Source organism: Callionymus lyra, chromosome 17 (genome assembly GCF_982586985.1).
Source record: "Callionymus lyra chromosome 17, fCalLyr1.hap1.1, whole genome shotgun sequence".
In the NCBI taxonomy this organism is placed as follows: domain Eukaryota; kingdom Metazoa; phylum Chordata; class Actinopteri; order Syngnathiformes; family Callionymidae; genus Callionymus; species Callionymus lyra.
In genome coordinates, this window is record NC_141834.1 from 191,336 (window position 1) to 209,753 (window position 18,418).

At 38.6% G+C, this 18,418-nt stretch overlaps 1 protein-coding gene across 1 annotated transcript; it reads left to right on the forward strand.

Annotated features, from left to right (window-relative positions):
• Positions 1-758: 758 nt before the first annotated feature.
• Positions 759-3,269, forward strand: sox7 (SRY-box transcription factor 7). The gene is made up of 2 exons (XM_087812294.1): positions 759-1,182; positions 1,871-3,269. The coding sequence occupies exons 1-2, from the start codon at positions 960-962 to the stop codon at positions 2,797-2,799; spliced, it is 1,152 nt and encodes a 383-aa protein (XP_087668420.1). The 5' UTR covers positions 759-959; the 3' UTR covers positions 2,800-3,269.
• Positions 3,270-18,418: the final 15,149 nt, after the last annotated feature.

The following is an 18,418-nucleotide window of genomic DNA, read 5'->3' on the forward strand; positions in this document are numbered from 1 at the left end:
ATCAGGAAGTATAATATTGTGAGACAGTCACACAAGCATTATGTAACACAACACACTGTAAATCTGCATTTTAAGTTAGAAAAAAAAGTAAATGTCTTGGGTATAATCTTTTCACAACATTGAAAAAGTTAAAACCGTTTGTTTTCCATAAGAAACTTATCGAGGCATTTACATTTTAATTTAGGCATATTTGATAAGATATTAGAAAGACACTTGGATCTGAAGCAGCTAAAGCTCACTGAACAACTTCATCTACTGATCACCATCTGGTGCTGCAGGAACACACACAACCACCCAAATGTGTTTCATATATCAACATTAATGCTTCCACGTGTAGAAAGATTAAAAAAAACACTAGCATGTATATATGTATAAATGTGTATAAATAATGTTTAAATGTATAAATATTGTAAACATGTCACATATATTCCAACTTCTTTTCACCACCGTATAAATTAATTTAAATTATAGATTGTTAAAACCGTAATGTCCCGTATTCCATTATTCAAGTTAATATTCTTCATAATATTCTTCTTTCTATATATTTTTGCAAATCTCCAATACAATAACGAACGCTTCATTTGTCAAATCAATGGTATTATTAAATAAAAACTTACTTTGGTTTTTACGCATATTCGTTTACATTTACAGGTGTTTAGATTGACCATAGATGTATATTTTTAAATAATCATGAGTATTTTGGATATCCGGTGGTCTGATTTTGGTCCAGATGTTGGCAGATGTGGTTCTATGCTGCTCTCTCTGCGTGGATGTGAGGAGGAGCCCACTGTCCTGCGGGGGTTCTGCTCCTCAAATATAAAGCGCTCCTGCATCCGCCAACAAACACTTCATCCTCAGTCACACAGTGAGGAGTCGAAGCTGGAAACCACACCTGACATCAGAACCAGGACTTCACTTTTTCTTTCTCACAAGTTCTTTGAAAAAGTTTCGGAGCGCAGATGGCCGCTCTCATCAGCGCCTACTCGTCCTGGCCCGAGTCCTTCGAGACGGACGGGGACCTGGTGGAGGGCCCGGGCCCGCACCGCGGCTCCGTGGATAAGCCACCAGAGCCGCGCATCAGGCGGCCCATGAACGCCTTCATGGTCTGGGCCAAAGACGAGAGGAAGAGACTGGCGGTCCAGAACCCGGATCTGCACAACGCAGAACTCAGCAAGATGCTCGGTGAGTGAAACTATGTATTTCATTTAAAAAATAAAAAAAACTTTTACCGACATTCAAACTTAAATCGCCCGTGTGTTCTCGCGAGGCCTCGGCTGTGAAACACGCTCGAAAACAAACGTTCTTTCTGATTTAAACGTGTCATTCAAAGTTTTAATTTTAATTTGCTGCGTTCTTAACAATCTAACTATAGTGAATGTTGACCTAAAAATCAACCAAGCATTTTAAAGTCAAAGATATGTTTACATTATGGTCAAAATATTTAGGTTCCCACTTTAAAATGTATTATGTTTGAAGCGGACCGCAGAAATACAGCGGGACCGACCTTTTCTTTAAGTTTAAAATTAATTATTCTCGTGATTAATAAACACGAAATAAATATAATTAAGTCTTTGAAGTTAAAAGTAGTTTTCAACATGCCTACTGTTTTGACTAAAGAAGGGTTTTCCTTCATTCACCTTAGTCATAGAAGAAAATATAGATAATCGCTATTTCTTCATGTTTTCCCCCCAATCCAGGTATAATCTTGCGAGCGAATTAAACAACAAAAAACAGTAACCTTGCCTTTGGTCATATTTGTATATAGTGTATACATTGACAAATTGCATTTTAAATGTTTTACTAAATATAATACCATTTATTCTGTGTCTAGTTTTCATTATTAGTGACATACTTTGTGGTGGTTATACAGGCAAGTCCTGGAAGGCCCTGACCCCTCCTCAGAAGAGACCCTACGTGGAGGAGGCAGAGAGGCTGAGGGTGCAGCACATGCAGGACTACCCCAACTACAAGTATCGTCCCCGCCGGAAGAAGCAGCTAAAGCGCATCTGTAAGCGCGTGGACCCCGGCTTCCTCTTGAGTGGCATGACCTCTGACCAGAACGGAACGTCCGACCCGCGGGCCTTCAGTCACCCCCACGACAAAGACGAGGGCGGTCCTGGCGAAGGCTTCTCCAGCCAGAGCCCTTCTCTGCCCAGTGTCAGAAGCTTCCGAGACTCCCCGACATCCAGCAGCACATTCGACACCTACCCCTATGGGCTTCCCACCCCGCCGGAGATGTCTCCCCTGGACGCCGTGGACCACGAACGTATCCCCCCTTCTTATTACTCCGGGAGCTCCTGTTCATCGTCAACTTCTTGTCCCGACGAGCACTACCAGACTCACATGGGCAGCCCGCCCCCGTATCACTTAGACTTCTCTCAGACCCAATTCCATTGCGGTGGTCCTCAGGTGGGTCACATCTCTCACATGTCTGGTGGGACAAACGGACCTCACCCTGGCAACACCCTGTCCTACTACAGCACTCCGTCTTTCCAACAGATTCACCACTGTCAGCACATAGGTCAGCCCTCCCCACCACCAGAGTCCCAGGCTCACCTTGAGACCCTAGACCAGCTGAGCCAGGCCGAGCTCCTGGCTGAAGTGGACCGCAATGAGTTTGACCAGTACTTAAACTCCACTAGTGGAGGTTTCCATCACGAGCAGAGTGGTGGGGTTACTGTCACTGGACACATCCAGGTGTCTTCTACCTGTCCCAACATCAGCAGCACAGAGACCAGTCTGATCTCAGTGCTGGCGGACGCCACCGCGGCATACTACAACAACTACAGCATCTCATAAGATCATTTTGATGGTGGAAGACATTCCCGATAATCATCCCTGGACCACAAAGGACTACTGAGAGACATGTCTGGAGAGGTGGACGCCTCAGGGACACAACATAGAATAGCATCTACCACCTCTGGTCGCCATGACGCCCGTAAACAACCAGAACAATGGTGAAAGACTTCAATTGTCTCCTTGTATATGTAGACGGTTGCTGCCGCCGCTGTACAGACACTCAGTAGAAATTAAATCCTTAAAGTGTAAGTCTGTAGCTCTGTTACAAATGCTTGTATTTGTTCTCTATCGTGGAGAGATCAGGAGTTTCTTACCTCAGTAAAAGCCACTGAAAGAGGTTCTGTATTATGTTGGGAAATAAGGACTTTATATTGCTTATCAAATAATATTTAATCATAAGAGATAATAAGTGTATGCTGATACTGAGATAATAATTTAAAATAAAGTTTTTGGATGAAATGTAAAGAAAACCTGAGTGGTTAGTAACGTCTGATTGAATCAATATTTGTGTTTTTATTCTTAATGCATATATGGGTTTTATTATTATTTATTATATTATTTTATATTCACGCACAAAAATAGAATTAAAAATCACTTTAAAGCGCTTTTTATTATTTGACTTACTATTGGCTTTCACTCTTAGGTTTTAAAGCATAAATACATGGTTTTTTGGGACATTTTATTTGTTTAAAGGTGAGTCAGGTGAACAAAATTACAAATACTGCAATATTGAAATTAATTAAGGGTTATACTGCATACATATTTTAAACAAAAATATATTGTATTTAAACATTCTTAAAGACACTTGAAATTATTTGTATTAAAAAAAATTGATGCACATTTCAGTCTTAATGTAGCGCTTTGACATTGTTTTTTCTTCCTTGTGACAGATTAACACGTGCATCTAAACTGATTTAATTAAATACTTATGTTTAAAAATAAAAATCGATATATGTATGTAAGATGTATTTTTTTTTTTCTTCTATTTTTTTTTAAAAGTCAGAGCAGATTGTATATTTTCAATGTCTGCGAAGTGTGATGTTTCTAGGATGTCCTATTATGTCAACCAAAAAAAATGTAAAGTTTAAATCCAGCCTGTAAGTTGTCTTAGTACAGGTTTTAGTTTTTATAAATAATTGGAGGATATTCTTGGAAGAAACATAAATTTAACCTCATCAAATCTCATCATTAATAGTTGATCAAACTCAGTTGTTCAACGCTGTTGAAACTGAAAAAACACTAATATGTTTGCTATTTACAAAAAATTAAATAATAATCTTTAAGATTTTAGCAAATCGACAGATTTTTCACTTCCCAGCGCCGTTCACTATCATCACGCCCTCTCCGACATTTCCTGCCGGCCCGTCCTGCCATCCATCCCCATTTACATTTTCTTGATTTTTATTTTAGTTTCAGTGATAGTGTCGAAGAGGCTCAACCAACCGCCTCCGTCTTTAACACCCATTATATTCCGGGTGCCATTCTTCGGCACTCCCGCTTCTCCCCTGCGCCATGCTCAGCCTATCTTGCTGATGCAAACCTTTTTGTAATCTGTGCAAAATAAGACATCCCTGCTCCTCCTTTCCTCCCAAATCTTGATTTTTGTTTCTCTATTCCATCTTTCAGTTCAGTTCAGGGGGCTTTTTTGACAAATCCTGGAGTCTGGCTGCTCTTCCTGCATTTTTTTGGGAACAGTTAAGTCGTGCTTCTTGTAAAGAGGATGTAGCATGAGGAGCGGTGTTTCCTGACTGATAAGGGAAAGGCTTCTCTCCGTCAGGATGTTTGGCCCGGCCGGTCTTGGCGCTGCGGAGCCACAAAGAGAAACTTCGCTTCCACCAGCGGGAGAAAACACTGCCACTATGATTAGCATCTTACATGCCGTCGTAAATTCAATGATTTTTGTCCTCTTGTACCAGAAAGAGCAGCACAGTCATCGACACAACAGCTTAAATCCCTCAATTGCTTCAGCTTGATGCATTTTGATGCAACATAAATGTTGCTGTGCAAGAGAACATCAGCAGCAGAGGCAGCAATGCAAGGTGAGGAAAGTGTTCAATAGCTATCTAATCTAAAAACATTTTTTCTGCCTCTTTTTTTGCAAACCCTTTTCTTCGTGAATATATATTTTTTGCTTCTTTAGCAGGATCTTTTAGGGCAATTCCCAACCACCGAGCCAAGGTCTGATCCCGGTCCGTATGGCATTGAAGGCTATACCACACAAAAAGAAAGAAATCATTGATTCAACATTTTAATGGATTGATTATAACTGCCTGAAAAAAAAAAAGATTTTCTCACATTAGCTTGTTACTCTTGGCATGTCAAGACGCTTGTTTCATTCAGTTTGAATCAAAAATATGGGACCATCTTGTTGCAGTGGAAACTAGCATGGAGCTTCTGTAGATTTAGCTCTATGGTAAGATATTTTTTTTCCGGCACTGTTATTTAATTTTTTACTGATTTCATCAGTGGGCCAGTTATAATTCTGAGATAAAACCAGAAAGTGCGGCAAAAAGGAAGACAACCCCTGTTTTACAATGCTTTCACGAGAAAAAAAATTGTATAGACATTTTATGCTGTTTCTCTTTTTCTATTTTGTATGCTGTTTTTTTTAATATTATTCTCTATGATCACTTAGTACTTTAAATAAAAATACATTTTATTCAAAAGCAGCTTTCTAGACACTCAAGGCACCCATGCAAATACATTTAAACAGCAAAACACATTAAAACATAATTAAAACACTTAACTTCACTAACCTTACATAAAAGTGTTTAAAATTATTACAATTTATTTCCATGTACCTTCAAAACCTTAAAAATAAAGGACTGTGAAAACAAACAAAAAACATGGATGTCTGAACCTACACAGACATAATGGATGGTTCAAGTTCTCATTTTGCTAACCTAATTTAGTTTATTACCGTTATTTTCTACAACGTTCACAAGCCTCCACTGCTGCTTTAACAAATTGTTTACGCTTCTAAAGGATGTCACGATTCTTAAACAGTCTGATTGTAATATGCACTAAATTACTATTAACATTTTAAACACCAACTTGTCAACAAATAAATAAGAAACTGATTCATATTAATGTCATTATTTTATTTTATTACCCTCATTCACTTATAGGGGTCGCACAGGGGTTGAAGCCTATCTCAGGTACTTAGGGAGGAAGTACAAACAGAGACCGTTCACACCTTCAGGCAGTTTAGAGTTCTCAATTAACCTTGATACGTCTTGAGACTGTCGAAGGAATCCGGGGTAAACCTACACAAGAATAGATAATATGTCATAAACAACTTGGTGAGAATTGAATGACAACATTCATCATGTTTGCTTCCACTCATTTCCAAAAGGTGAGATCGTTACTCTTTTGGGTCCGCGCTGGGCTTCAGAACTTCATCTGGGCCCTGCCTGGAGCCTGAAGGCGTTTGAGGGTGGAAGGTCCTCAATGAGACCTCAGACTCAGGGAAGTCTGGGTCACGACCGGCTCATTTTGTCACCAGTTCATCACCTCAGGGTAGGGCATGAGTAACCGACAAGGACGGACCCCGACACTCACGCTGTCATCACAAACCTCTTTCACTGTTTTCCCGGTTCCCATGGTTACACAGAAGACACAATCAAATCTGTTCTCCTGCACAAATCAAATATATTCTTAGCATATTAAAAGAATATAATGGGCTTTTTTTAAAATAAAATGCAGAATGTGAATTTAATTTAAGATTTCTCCTGCAAGAGTTTTGTAATCTGCTGTCTGCGATGTCACTGAGAGGAATAACAAGGTAAGTAAAACTGAGGAATAGGTATTCTGGTTTGAAAATAAACAAATGAAATCCCTTCTATATTATGAAGAGATGGTTTATAATGTATGAATTTTTTACTTCCCGGACTTTTGCTGATGTCCTTTCAAGTGAAGATTTATATATAAGGTGACATTAAAAAAAATACATTTTCTATTTTACAACAATTAATTCAACAGTTGCAATTTAAACGACTTTACCATAAAATAGTGTTAACATTTTAGTACACAAGTTTGTAAAAGAAGATATATTAATAACCACTAAAAAGGTTAGAAGTGAAGTTTTAAGGAATATGACTTTGCTAATGTTATTTCACATTACATGTTACATCATGAGGTTGGATTTGAACTCTAAACATGTCGGATAATTTCAGTCAAATAATTAATTTATTTCAAACTATTTTTTTTTGTCAATCTAACTTGTCCCTTTTTTGTTTCCTCCTCCCTTTCCTTCAATTAATTTGTCAAAATTGTGAGTATTTATTTTCCCTCAAAATAGTTGATCAATTGTTTTTATTTTTATTTAATAGTATAATACATTTTACACAGCCAAAGACACATAAACCTGCATATTTCACACTGAAAGACACAGGCTTAACTAACAGCATCTCTTTCTGTCTCAAGGCACATGCTCAGTCAGGTAATGACATTTCTATTTCCTATTTCCTCCTCCTGCATCCTTCACTTCCCTTAGCAAACAATCGACTACGGTCAGGTCACCTATTGTAGCTGCTGTGTTTGTGTGTGTCTCAGACAGCTGCATTATGGATCAGTTTATAATAAATAACAAAAAACAAATAAAAGTTAATTAAAACATTCATTAAGTACAAATATTAATTATTTGTAAAATAATGTGCTCAATTTATGTATAATTAAATAGCTGAAATATCTGTTGCTGCCCTGGTAAGTCAGGTATGTTTTCTTGAGGAACTGAAAAAAGAAAGAAAAAACAAAAATAGAAATGATAGACATCAAAGGAAGGAAAAAAATACATTAATTTGAAAAAAAAAAACAAGTTAACCAAGATATATATATACGTATATAAACAGTACAGTTTATCAGTCAACTTTTCCATTGAAACTCCCAGGAAACCCTTACTTTTCAATATTCTATTGATTTTATATTTATTTGGTTTCAGATGGAGCTCCTCTACGGAAGTGATGGCCTATGAAGCAGAGTTGGGTCAGCACACGCTGAAGTGTGTTTCCAGCTGGAGTGTGTTACAGCAGCACAATAACCTGTTTACAATTTGTACTTGGCCCTGAATCAGGCACAATGAGGGAAGAAATCCACACATCTCACTGAAAGGGATTATGGGTACAGCTATTCTCCATCTCATTGTGGCTCAACAACAGGCGAAGTGGTGGCTGTCGGCGGGAGGGGGGAGGCAGGCAGGCGTTTGTCTCCGGACGAAAGAATGGAGCAGACTAGTGGAGGGACAGGGGCCATGTGGCAGAGGATGTGCGAGGACACAGATGGGGACCCCTGGAAAACTTAAGGGATGACGCCTGCAGCCAAGGGCCGCCCACTCGCACCTGAATGCTGCAGCTGAGCGCCACACAGCACCTGTTTTGAGAAGATACAGATAAGCAGGAGACGTAAGGGGGGTGACAGTGGAGCAGCTCCAGGAAGGAGGCTGAATCACCGTCAAGCTGGAGCTTCGATCCATTAGCCGCCTTTTTCCTCGTCTAACAATTCCAGGAACTGTCCAGGCTAGTGAAAAGTTCTTCCACACTAAGAGAAAATAGGACACTCATGTAGTTTTGTCCTCTTTCTGAGACATTCACACTCTTTAATTGCTGCACCTCATAGTTGTTGACCACTTTTCTCGCCCCTGCGGGACACACCTCTTCACCCCTGCAGAAGAATGCTCCATTTAAAAAAAAATTATTTTAAACTTGAGTTTTGTTTTATGTATTTCACATTAAAGCCAGCAAACAAACACACACACATATATAAATGAATACACAGAAAAAAAAGAATAATAATATAAATAAAATAGAATAAGTGGTTGTTCGCACATTTTGCGCACGTATTGTAAAGTACAGAATCCACACAGATACTGTCAGAATATTTTCTTCATGCATGTCATTGTTCAAAGCAAAGTCATTTTCTCCATTTGTATATGCATTTCTCTTCACAGTACAAAAAAATATGAGCATGATCAACATTGACAATTTCTCCAGCACGGTTGATCTGACTAGTGCTGCCTACTTTTTGGTGTAAGATAGAATCTTGTAACATTTTTCCTACAATGCTCCCTCCCTACAATGAGAAGATGTTGTAGATTGTTGTGTTTGACAAAAATGTAGCCATTCTTATTGAGAAATATTGATATGGAACTCATTTTCTCATTTTTCTTTTACATAAAGTGTTGTTTTTCCTTTAATCCCATCAATTGCTGGTATAATGTTAAGATGTTTCTACATTTCCTAATTTTATAGGCCCCAATTATAGTTTGGATTACACCATTTTTGTTCTTATTTATGTTATGTTTTATTTCTCTGTCGTTAAAAGTCCCAGAGTTGTAGAAATGTATAGTGATCCTTGTTGGTTAAGGAGTAAATATGTTCCAATTCATGAAAGCTCATCATGTTGTCATGTTTTGTAGCTTTACATATCGCAGTTAAACCAGATGGAATCCACTGCTTGAACTGTGGATCAAGACTATGTGGGGTAAAGTTCTTGTCGTAAGCTATCCAGCTGAGAATTCTAATTCAATTTTCTAACTTGTGCTTTCTGACCATCTTTAACCACATTTCAAGTGAATTTACGCATTGTGTCTAATTCTTTACGAAATTCTTTCATTAATTTTCTGTCTCCAATGAGAATTTCCCAATCTTTAACTTTTTACTCCAGGTTTTTCCATTTTGTCGCGCCAACTTATAATAGGTCCTTTTTGGGCGCGAATATAATGATCTCTTATGTTTGGTAACGCCATCCCACCTCCCTCCCTACTAATCTGTAGGGTTTTAAACTTTACTCTTGGCTTTTGTCCGTTCCATATACATCTAGAAAACAATTTATTCCACATTCTAAATTGACTCTCTTGTATATCATTTGGCAGTGCTTGAAACAGATAAACGAACCTATGTAGGATGTTCATTTTGATTCTATTAATTCTTGAACTTAAATCCAGTTTGAGGGAAACACATTTCTCTAGATCATTTCTAACTTCCTTATGTAATTTGCTACAATTTTCTTCATAAAGTTTCTTAATTTCTGGGTCTTGCAAATAACAAATAATATCATCTGTAAAAAGTCGAATGATTTGTTTTTAATATTACTTTACCATTTAGTTCCTCATTTTGTCGAATTGCTTTGATACAAATGGCAAAAAGAGTTGGTGAGAGGCAGCAACCTTGTCGATTGGATCTCTCTAATGTAATGTAGTCGGATAAACTACCATTTGTTCTTTTTCTGGCAGTCGGCTTGTTAATAGGGATATCTAATACATTGTATTCTTTTATTATTTAGCCCAAATTTCTCTAGCACAAGATACAACAATGACCAATTAACACTATCAAATGCTTTTTCTGCATCAAAGCTTATTAGGACAGCTGAAGTGTTATTATATTATATTATGCTCTGCATGATCAATTACGTGCAAAGTCCTCCAAATATTGTTTTGAGTTTGACTTCCCTTAATAAATCCGATCTTATCCTCATCAATTCTGTCCTTCATGAATGTTTCATATCCTTTTGCTATAATAGTAAGAATATTATAAAGTATATATAAAGTATAGAGTTTATAATTTATGTTTAATAATGATATTGTGGTAAGAGTGAGGAAACAGGAGTTGAAGTGAAGCAGGACTTTCTTCCTTACTCAGCACAACACACATTACCCTTATGGGTCGGATGATACCCCCAGGGCCTAGTGCCCGCCACACATCTCCCCCCCAGAATACCCAGAAGGGAAAACCTAGAGTCTGTTTGGAGACTTTATTAGCCTTCCAAAGCGGCTGCGTGGTCTGTCAGCGAAAACAATGTGCTTCAGCACCAGTGTACACACTCTGTGCAGCCTCTGCCACTTGCTTGGATGGTGGTCGGCCCCGACGGGGAACCTGTGTCGGACCAAGGTGTGATCAGCCACCATGTGATCAGGCGGACTTGAGCCGATCAACAGAAACATGTTCTCTTCGCCCACCCCTGTCCAGAACAAAATATTTAGGGCCTGTCTCGATAACCTTGAATGGTCCATCATATGGAGCTGGACGGGGTGAACGATGAGCATCCTCCGCGATCCACCAAATTTGAGTCAGTAAGCACGGAACGCAGAGCTGCTTTTAGCGACCGGTGGAACCTTTCACACATGCCATTTGACTGAGGGTGGTAAGCTGTAGTGCAGTGTGTTTGCACTCCTAGGGATCTTGCTAGTGTTGACCACAAATCTGAAATGAACTGGGGGCCCCTGGCTATGTCTGATGTGTCAGTTGTTAATGACAAATGTGCAGCAGGCACGGGGTGTGCTAGGAGGGTTGCTCTAGCCAAGGCTGATTTTGCCGATTCAAAAGCCTGGATCCACTCTGAGTCAAGTCAACAGGATTTTTAGCACCCCTCTTGTGCAGGGCTTCGTACAGGGGTTGCAGGATGTGGGCAGCAATGGGGAGAAAACGATTATAGAAATTCACTATGTCCAAAAACTCTTGCAGAGCTTTAGTCGTGTTTAGCAAGGGAAATTCAGCAACAGCTTGTACCTTTGATGGTTTCAGCAGATTCTGCTGAAACATGGTAGCCCAAAAAGTAAATTACTTGCAGAACAAATTGATACTTGGCAGAATTGAAAATTAGTTGTTGAACAAGTCGTTGAAAGACCTGCCTTAAGTGACCTATGTGTTCCTCTGCTGACGGGCTAGCCAATAATATGTCGTCCAGATCGACAAACACAAAAGCAAGGTCATGCAAAACAGAGTCCATCAATCTCTGAAATGTTTGTGTTGCCCCTTTAAGACCAAAAGGCATGCGCAGGAACTCATATAACCCAAACGGAAATGTATAATTTTTTTTTAAAGTATGCCATTAAATTTGATTTTGAATTTATGTTTAAAAAATCAAAATAAAAAAAATGTCCCAAAATTCGTTTTTTGATTTGTGTTTAAAAAATGAATATTGAATGAACAGAAGGTACATGGTCCAAGATTGCAGAGTAATGCCAAAGTTGTTCTGAAAAAAATTAAAATTGAAGAACCTGATTGGCAGTGTCCAATTCATAAAAAGCCACACTCTCTTAAAAAATGCAAGTTATTTAGAAACAAGCAAATCGAGGAGTGCATGAGCAGATAAATGGGCCTAATAATGCACTTTTGCCAAAAGACTGGACCTGGGTTGTGTTTTAGTAGGAGAGGTGTGTCTAGGCAAACTTCATAATACAGAAGTTAATGTTTACAGGATACATGTGTTAGACAACAAGCGCACACCCTATTCTAAGCCATGTCAAAACAACTTTTTAGTGTAAGAAGACTATAATTTTCCCCAGTTGACACAGACAAGCTTGGTCAGTCGCTGTTTGATAGAAAGGAGTCAGATGACAAAGTAGCGCTCTCAATTGAAGACAGAACCAGAGCAAAGAGAACAGTTGGGTCACTCCCTTGCCCTTCCGCTGAACCAAAAGGAGGCTTCCAAGCAATAGAGATCAAGTACTAAAGCGCCTCTACTCACTGAAAAAGACCTTGGAAAAGAAAACATTTGTTGTTTACCACCCACAAAAACCAAATCAAATTCACGTTGATTTTGATTCTAGTGCAGAGCACCTCAAGACTAGATAGTGGGTGTGCTGTGGGAGCTGTCTTCTTGGATTTGAAAAAGGCATTTGATAAAATTAACCACTCATTCAGTCATTGTCTACCGCTTTATCTCGGGGTCGGGGTCGCTGGGAGCCTGGAGTCTATCCCAGTATCATAGGGCGAGAGGCAGGGGAGACACCCTGGACAGGCGCTAGTCTGTCACAGGGCACACAAAGACAATAAACCATAATGTTCTTTTTTTATTTTAGTTGTCACATTTAAATTTTTCTGTTGGTGTTATTAAATGGATAGAGTCCTACCTCACTATGAGAAGACAATTGCACCACAGTTAGGGATCAAACGTCATCCTTATCGACTTTGCCACTGGTGTACCCTGATGTAGAAACCCAAATGTACGTTGATTACACGGTTATCCTTGCACATGGAAAAGATAGATATGAAGTGGCACCCAAATTAACAGTAGCGATGAAAAAAATTTCCACTTGGCTTTCAGAGTCTTGCCTGACACTAAACTAGTAAAACTGCCTGCATGTATTTTTATATTAGAAAAAATATGAGCCAGCCAGAAATCATTGTAAAAGGGGAAAAGATCCAGAATGTGTCACATTTTAAATATCTAGGAATGACTGTTAACTCCCAATTGTCCTTCAAGAAACACATAGGTAGCAGGTGTGTAAAACTGTCAAATTCAACTTGAGAAATGTTTAGATACATCCGAAATTAACCTCCCTTAGATGCAGCTAAATATATATATATATAAGCACTATGTCTCTAGTTCAACACTGCAAAAAACTGACCAGAAACTGTTTCCTTCAACTGGGAAAAAATTTTAAACTTAGGAAAATGTTGTCACAACATGATCTGGAGCTTGTAATCCATGCGTTTGTGTCTTCTCGTCTGGACTATTGTAACAGTTTTTTTTCATGTCTTAACAAGAAGGGTCTGGTTCGCCTGCAGTTGATACAGAACTCTGTAGCGAGAATTCTGACCGGCTCTAGTAGAAGAACTCACATTTCTCGGATCCTTAAATCTCTTCACTGGCTGCCAGTTTCTTTCAGGATCAACTTTTAAATTCTGACTGTCGTGTTGTGTTAGGGTACATACACAACTCTTCAAGAAGATTCTACATGTATGTAGCCAATCATGTCCCATGAATCAGGTTATCAACAAAACCAGACCAATGGCGTTATGTACCAACTGAGTTAAACCCTGCGGACCATGCAACCAGGTTCATCCCAGCCGCAAGCAGTATCTTGTTCTCTGGCCGTTTGTCTTATATTGTCATTGCCTTCTTCCGCGCCATTTTTCAAATTCTTAATGCTAGCACAATGCAAGCATGTTAAATGCACAATCAAATATTTAAAACTAAACTACATGGGATTTGCATTTTTAATTTAAAATAGTCAATTGTCAAGTAAGTGAAGCAAGACTCCTCTCTAAAGGGACATGTGCCGCAGAATTGCTGCCTTTGTGCTTGGCTCTGTTTTTCTATTACTTACTTAGTGTATTAACTTATTTTCTTATTTGATTCTGTACTGACACCACAAATAATTCCTATGTAACACTGCCGATAAAAGTGTCTGGGACTGATTTTGAAGTGTAATAGAAGTGTTGGATTTTCTTACTGCATCGCATTATTAAGAAACAATTTACAAAATTTTAGTGAAGTTTCTGATTACAAACTTAATCAAAGAACCACTTAAAGATCACTGCCTATGGTGCAGGAGGAGCTGACAGTTGGAGCTCCTGTTCTTACTCACTACTAGGTGCATTCTTTGCATTTTCTTGTGGCGAGCAAATTTCTTGTTCTTGTGTTTTTTTGAGGAAACGTGTTTATTGATTCATGATTGTGTAATTTTTTTCATATATATTTTTTAATCATTTATTGTGTTGTAACTTTTTTAAAACACATGTGAAGATAAGTATGTTTAATATTTTTCTTGTTGACTGTTGAAACAAATGAAATGTACCAAATATGAGATATAATCAACCTTCCGCCTTGATGTAACCTGTTTACTCGTTCAGCGGAATGACACATGCAGCAGGTCACCGCTTCCACACTAACTCTTACTCCTCTGAAATTACGTTAGCCATGTAATAATCGGATGTTTTTAATGTCTGAGTTTGTAGGCATCACTTCCTGTAGGACACTCTGAGCTGTTCCCTTAAAGACTCTACATAAAAAATGAAGCACACAGAAGTGAGTCACAGCAGAGTCCCCAGAGTTCAGACTCCTCATTTAAAGTTCAGCATTGACGGCTTCAAAACAGGATACGAGCCGTGGAGGTTGCTGTTTATGACACATGGCAGAGTACTTAAGAGGAGGTGGACGAGAGTCACACAGGTGCTCTAACACAAACACTTCTTTCAGCAATACAACAACTCATACAAAAACTTTGAAAAAGTTCAAACCCCCCTATTTTTTGATGTAATTAATTTTGTGTTACCAAAATGGTAATATCCCCCCGCACCCCCCTTTCCACAAGGGTTTTTCCAAATGCATTTAAGCATGCCATTGTGGAGCCTTTGCTCAAAAAGCCAGGCTTAGACCCGACTGACCTCAGTAATTTCAGGCCTATTTCTAAGCTCCCTTTCTTGTCCAAGGTCTTGGAGAAAGTTGTGTCTGAGCATCTTTCTTTGTTCCCGGATCAGATCGACATCCATGAGAAGTTCTTTCAGTCTGGCATATGTAACTCTACGGAGACAGACTTACTGAAACTGTCCAGTGACATCATGATGTCGCCGATTCGGGTAAATACACTGTTCTGGTTCTATTGGATCTGTCGTAAGCCTTTGACATCACCAGATCCTGCTGAGAAGAATCAGGGACTTTCTGGGTCTGTGTTACAGTGGTTCTCGTCACACCTTTCTGGGCTTTCTGCCATCAAATGAGGTCTGAATTGGCGGATCTGTTGTGTGGAGTCCCTAAAGGTTCTGTTTTAGGTCCTTTATTATTTTTGCTGTACTTGATTCCCCTGGGTAAAATCATTCAGAGATGTTCTGATGTTTCTTACCACATCTTTGTTCATGACATCCAGCTCTATTGCTCATTTGATCCAACTGAGCCCCAGAGGCTGAACAGCTTAGTCAATTGTTGCTAGAAATCCAATAATGGCAGAGTGTAAACACTTTGCAGCTAAATGCAAAATTAAAAACTCTTGTTATTGCGCCTGATGATAAGGATCCAGTGTTGAGTCAGTACTTTGGTGACTTAGGCCAGTCTGTAAAACTGAGCCTGAAAAACCTGGGTGTTGAATTTGACAAAGACATGTCTCTAGTACAACACTGCAGAAAACTGACCAGAAATTGTTTCCTTCAACTGAGAAAAAAATTGGAAAATGGTGTCCCAACACGGTCTGGAGTTTATAATCCATGCATTTGTGTCTTCTGTTTTTCACTCCCTTTGCGTTTGATGGATCTACTGACTCCTTCAAGAAACATCTTTAGACATTTTTTATTTTTGCAAGCATTTCCCTGATTTTCTGGGACTCCTGTGTTCGTCTTATGTGTCTTAGCCTTTTATAGTAAATATTTTTTTTGTTTTTGATTGTTAAAGCGCTTTTTGACCATGGTCTAGAAAGGCGCTTTACAAATAACCATTAATTACTTACTTACTAATAACATACTATTGTTTTCAGGTACCATGTTGAATACAAAAATGGTAACTTTTATTAAAACATTGATTGACAATTTTCGGAAATGTTTTCATTTCTTTTACAAACCTTGCTTCCGTGACAGTGTAGTGTCAAAAAGGTTGTAAATGTATTCACATTAACGCAATAAAATACCAGAATTACTTTTGAAACTCTGATGAATAAAATTTAATTTTGCCCCTTGTATTATATAAATAAATGTATTTTTAACGCTTGTGTTATCTCGACCTGCCTGGCTTTCCGAAATGTAGTGGTGGAGGTTGTTCACCTTGACCAAGAGATAGCTCACACTTTTTTTCCGGGCCTTTTGGTAACCTTGAGGGTTAAGACATTTCAAAATCATCCATTTTTATTTTAAGAACATTTTGGAAATTTAAAGGAACAAAACTATTGGACTTTAGACTTTATTGTTCACAGTACATACACTTTTATTACTGTAATTTTCAGACAATCAATTCCTAATATTTTCACAAACTTCTTCTTAAAACAGATTGAGTTCTGGTGCCACGACATGACGGACGTGTAGTGAAGAGCTCACCGCAGTCCATCAAACAAATTAACCTCCTTATCAGTGGAATTGAAAACTTAAAGTGAACCACTTCGAATTACAACAGAACTGAGAGACTTTAGGGAAGAACTTAAAAAAGAAATTGCCGATTTTAAGACTGATATGATTAAAGCAGTTAAGGATGATATAGCGATATTAAAGGACAAATTGAAGAAATAGCTTCAAACTTACTCCACCAACATGGCAGAAGCACAAACTCGGATCACTGAACTGGAATAAGTTTGTGCCGAGCTCAATAGAATAGCAAGATGCACGAAAAGCTGGTCAATCAGGAGAGCAGATCAGGGAGGAATAATATGTGGACTATCCAAACTAGAGACATGTCTTTGTCAAATACAACACCCAGGTTTCTCAGGCTCAGTTTGACAGACTGACCTTAGTCACCCAAGTACTGACTCAACCCGGGAATCTAATGAGAACGCGGAAGAAGTGGCAGAGGATTTGAAAAAACAAGGGATACACACTAGAATTATGGTTCTTGAGAAAAGGACTCTCCCTGGTGAACTATTACAAACAATTCACCCAAAACCGCCTTGATTTTAGATTTAGAAAATGGATCAAGTTGGGCATCACATCATTTAATACAGTCATAAAGAATGGCATGAACATGAAGTTCCAAATATTAAAACAAAAAACATCTTTAAAGATAGAGGATTATTTATTTTAGATATCTACAAGATCGACACTACTATAACCGAGAAATAAGCCAATATGCAAATTTAATAGAAAACGGAGTACTGGGGGCCATGATCGGGGTCAGTGAAGATAAAAAGACACAGACAATATCAAACTTGTATAGAATACTGTTTGAACAGAAAGGGATAAATACACTCAACATCAAAGCAAAATGGGAGAGGGTTTTAAACATGAGTGAGAAGGAATGGAGAAAGGTCTGTAAAGCCCAACATACAACTACGTCCACCCGTGCCTGTAGAGAGCACGGGTCGAAGAACATGATTCGATTCTTTGTCGCCCCAAAGATTAAAAAACATCAGTTATCCATATCACCGCCCTGGTGGCGAAACTGTGGAGGGATTGATGTCAACCACTCTCATGTTTTGTGGTTGTGTCCAAAGGTGACTGCATTCTGGGAGAAGGTACACTCAGAACTTGTTGAAATGTTAGGCTATACTTTTAATAACTTTTATCTTGGTAATTTCTGTCCCAATACATTTTTGAAGGAAATGTTTGAGGACATGTATCTTGAAAAAAGAAAATTAATTGTTTTATCCCTTGTGTGTTTCTGGGTCAAGGTGAATTACCTTCCAGAAATTCATATGCAGTGGTACATGAAAATCTATAGTTTGTACACTGATTAGATAACCGGTTAAAAAACTGTCACAATTATAAAATATAACTCCTTTATAACTTATGTATATGAAATGGTTTGGGGAAATGACCAAACCAAGACAGAGCTACACCATCTTGTACAGCAGTGAGATTCCAGTAGTCACTTTTTTCACTCTCATTCATGTTCAACTCAAAGTGATGCGGTTAAGCATTGGCAAGCACCTGACATGCATCCTGCCTACAGCATTCTCACAACACGTACCAAACACATGTTCTTTGCAAGTGTGAACAAATGTCAGCCCTGAAGCTAAATGAAACTTCTAACATCCTGAATTGAGGCCAACAAGTTCAGGCTTTCGCCTTACATTATGGACACGCAGACCAGGGTAGCCTGGTAAGGGTTGATGGTGACCCTAACATATATATGAAAAATAGAATTGCTGCAGACCTAGGAGGTATCTAATATACTGAAAACTTTCTGAATGAGATCGATGAAGTCAATCCAATCTAATCTGATCTAATCTGATCTAAAATCTTGTATCGAAATCCTCAATTGACTA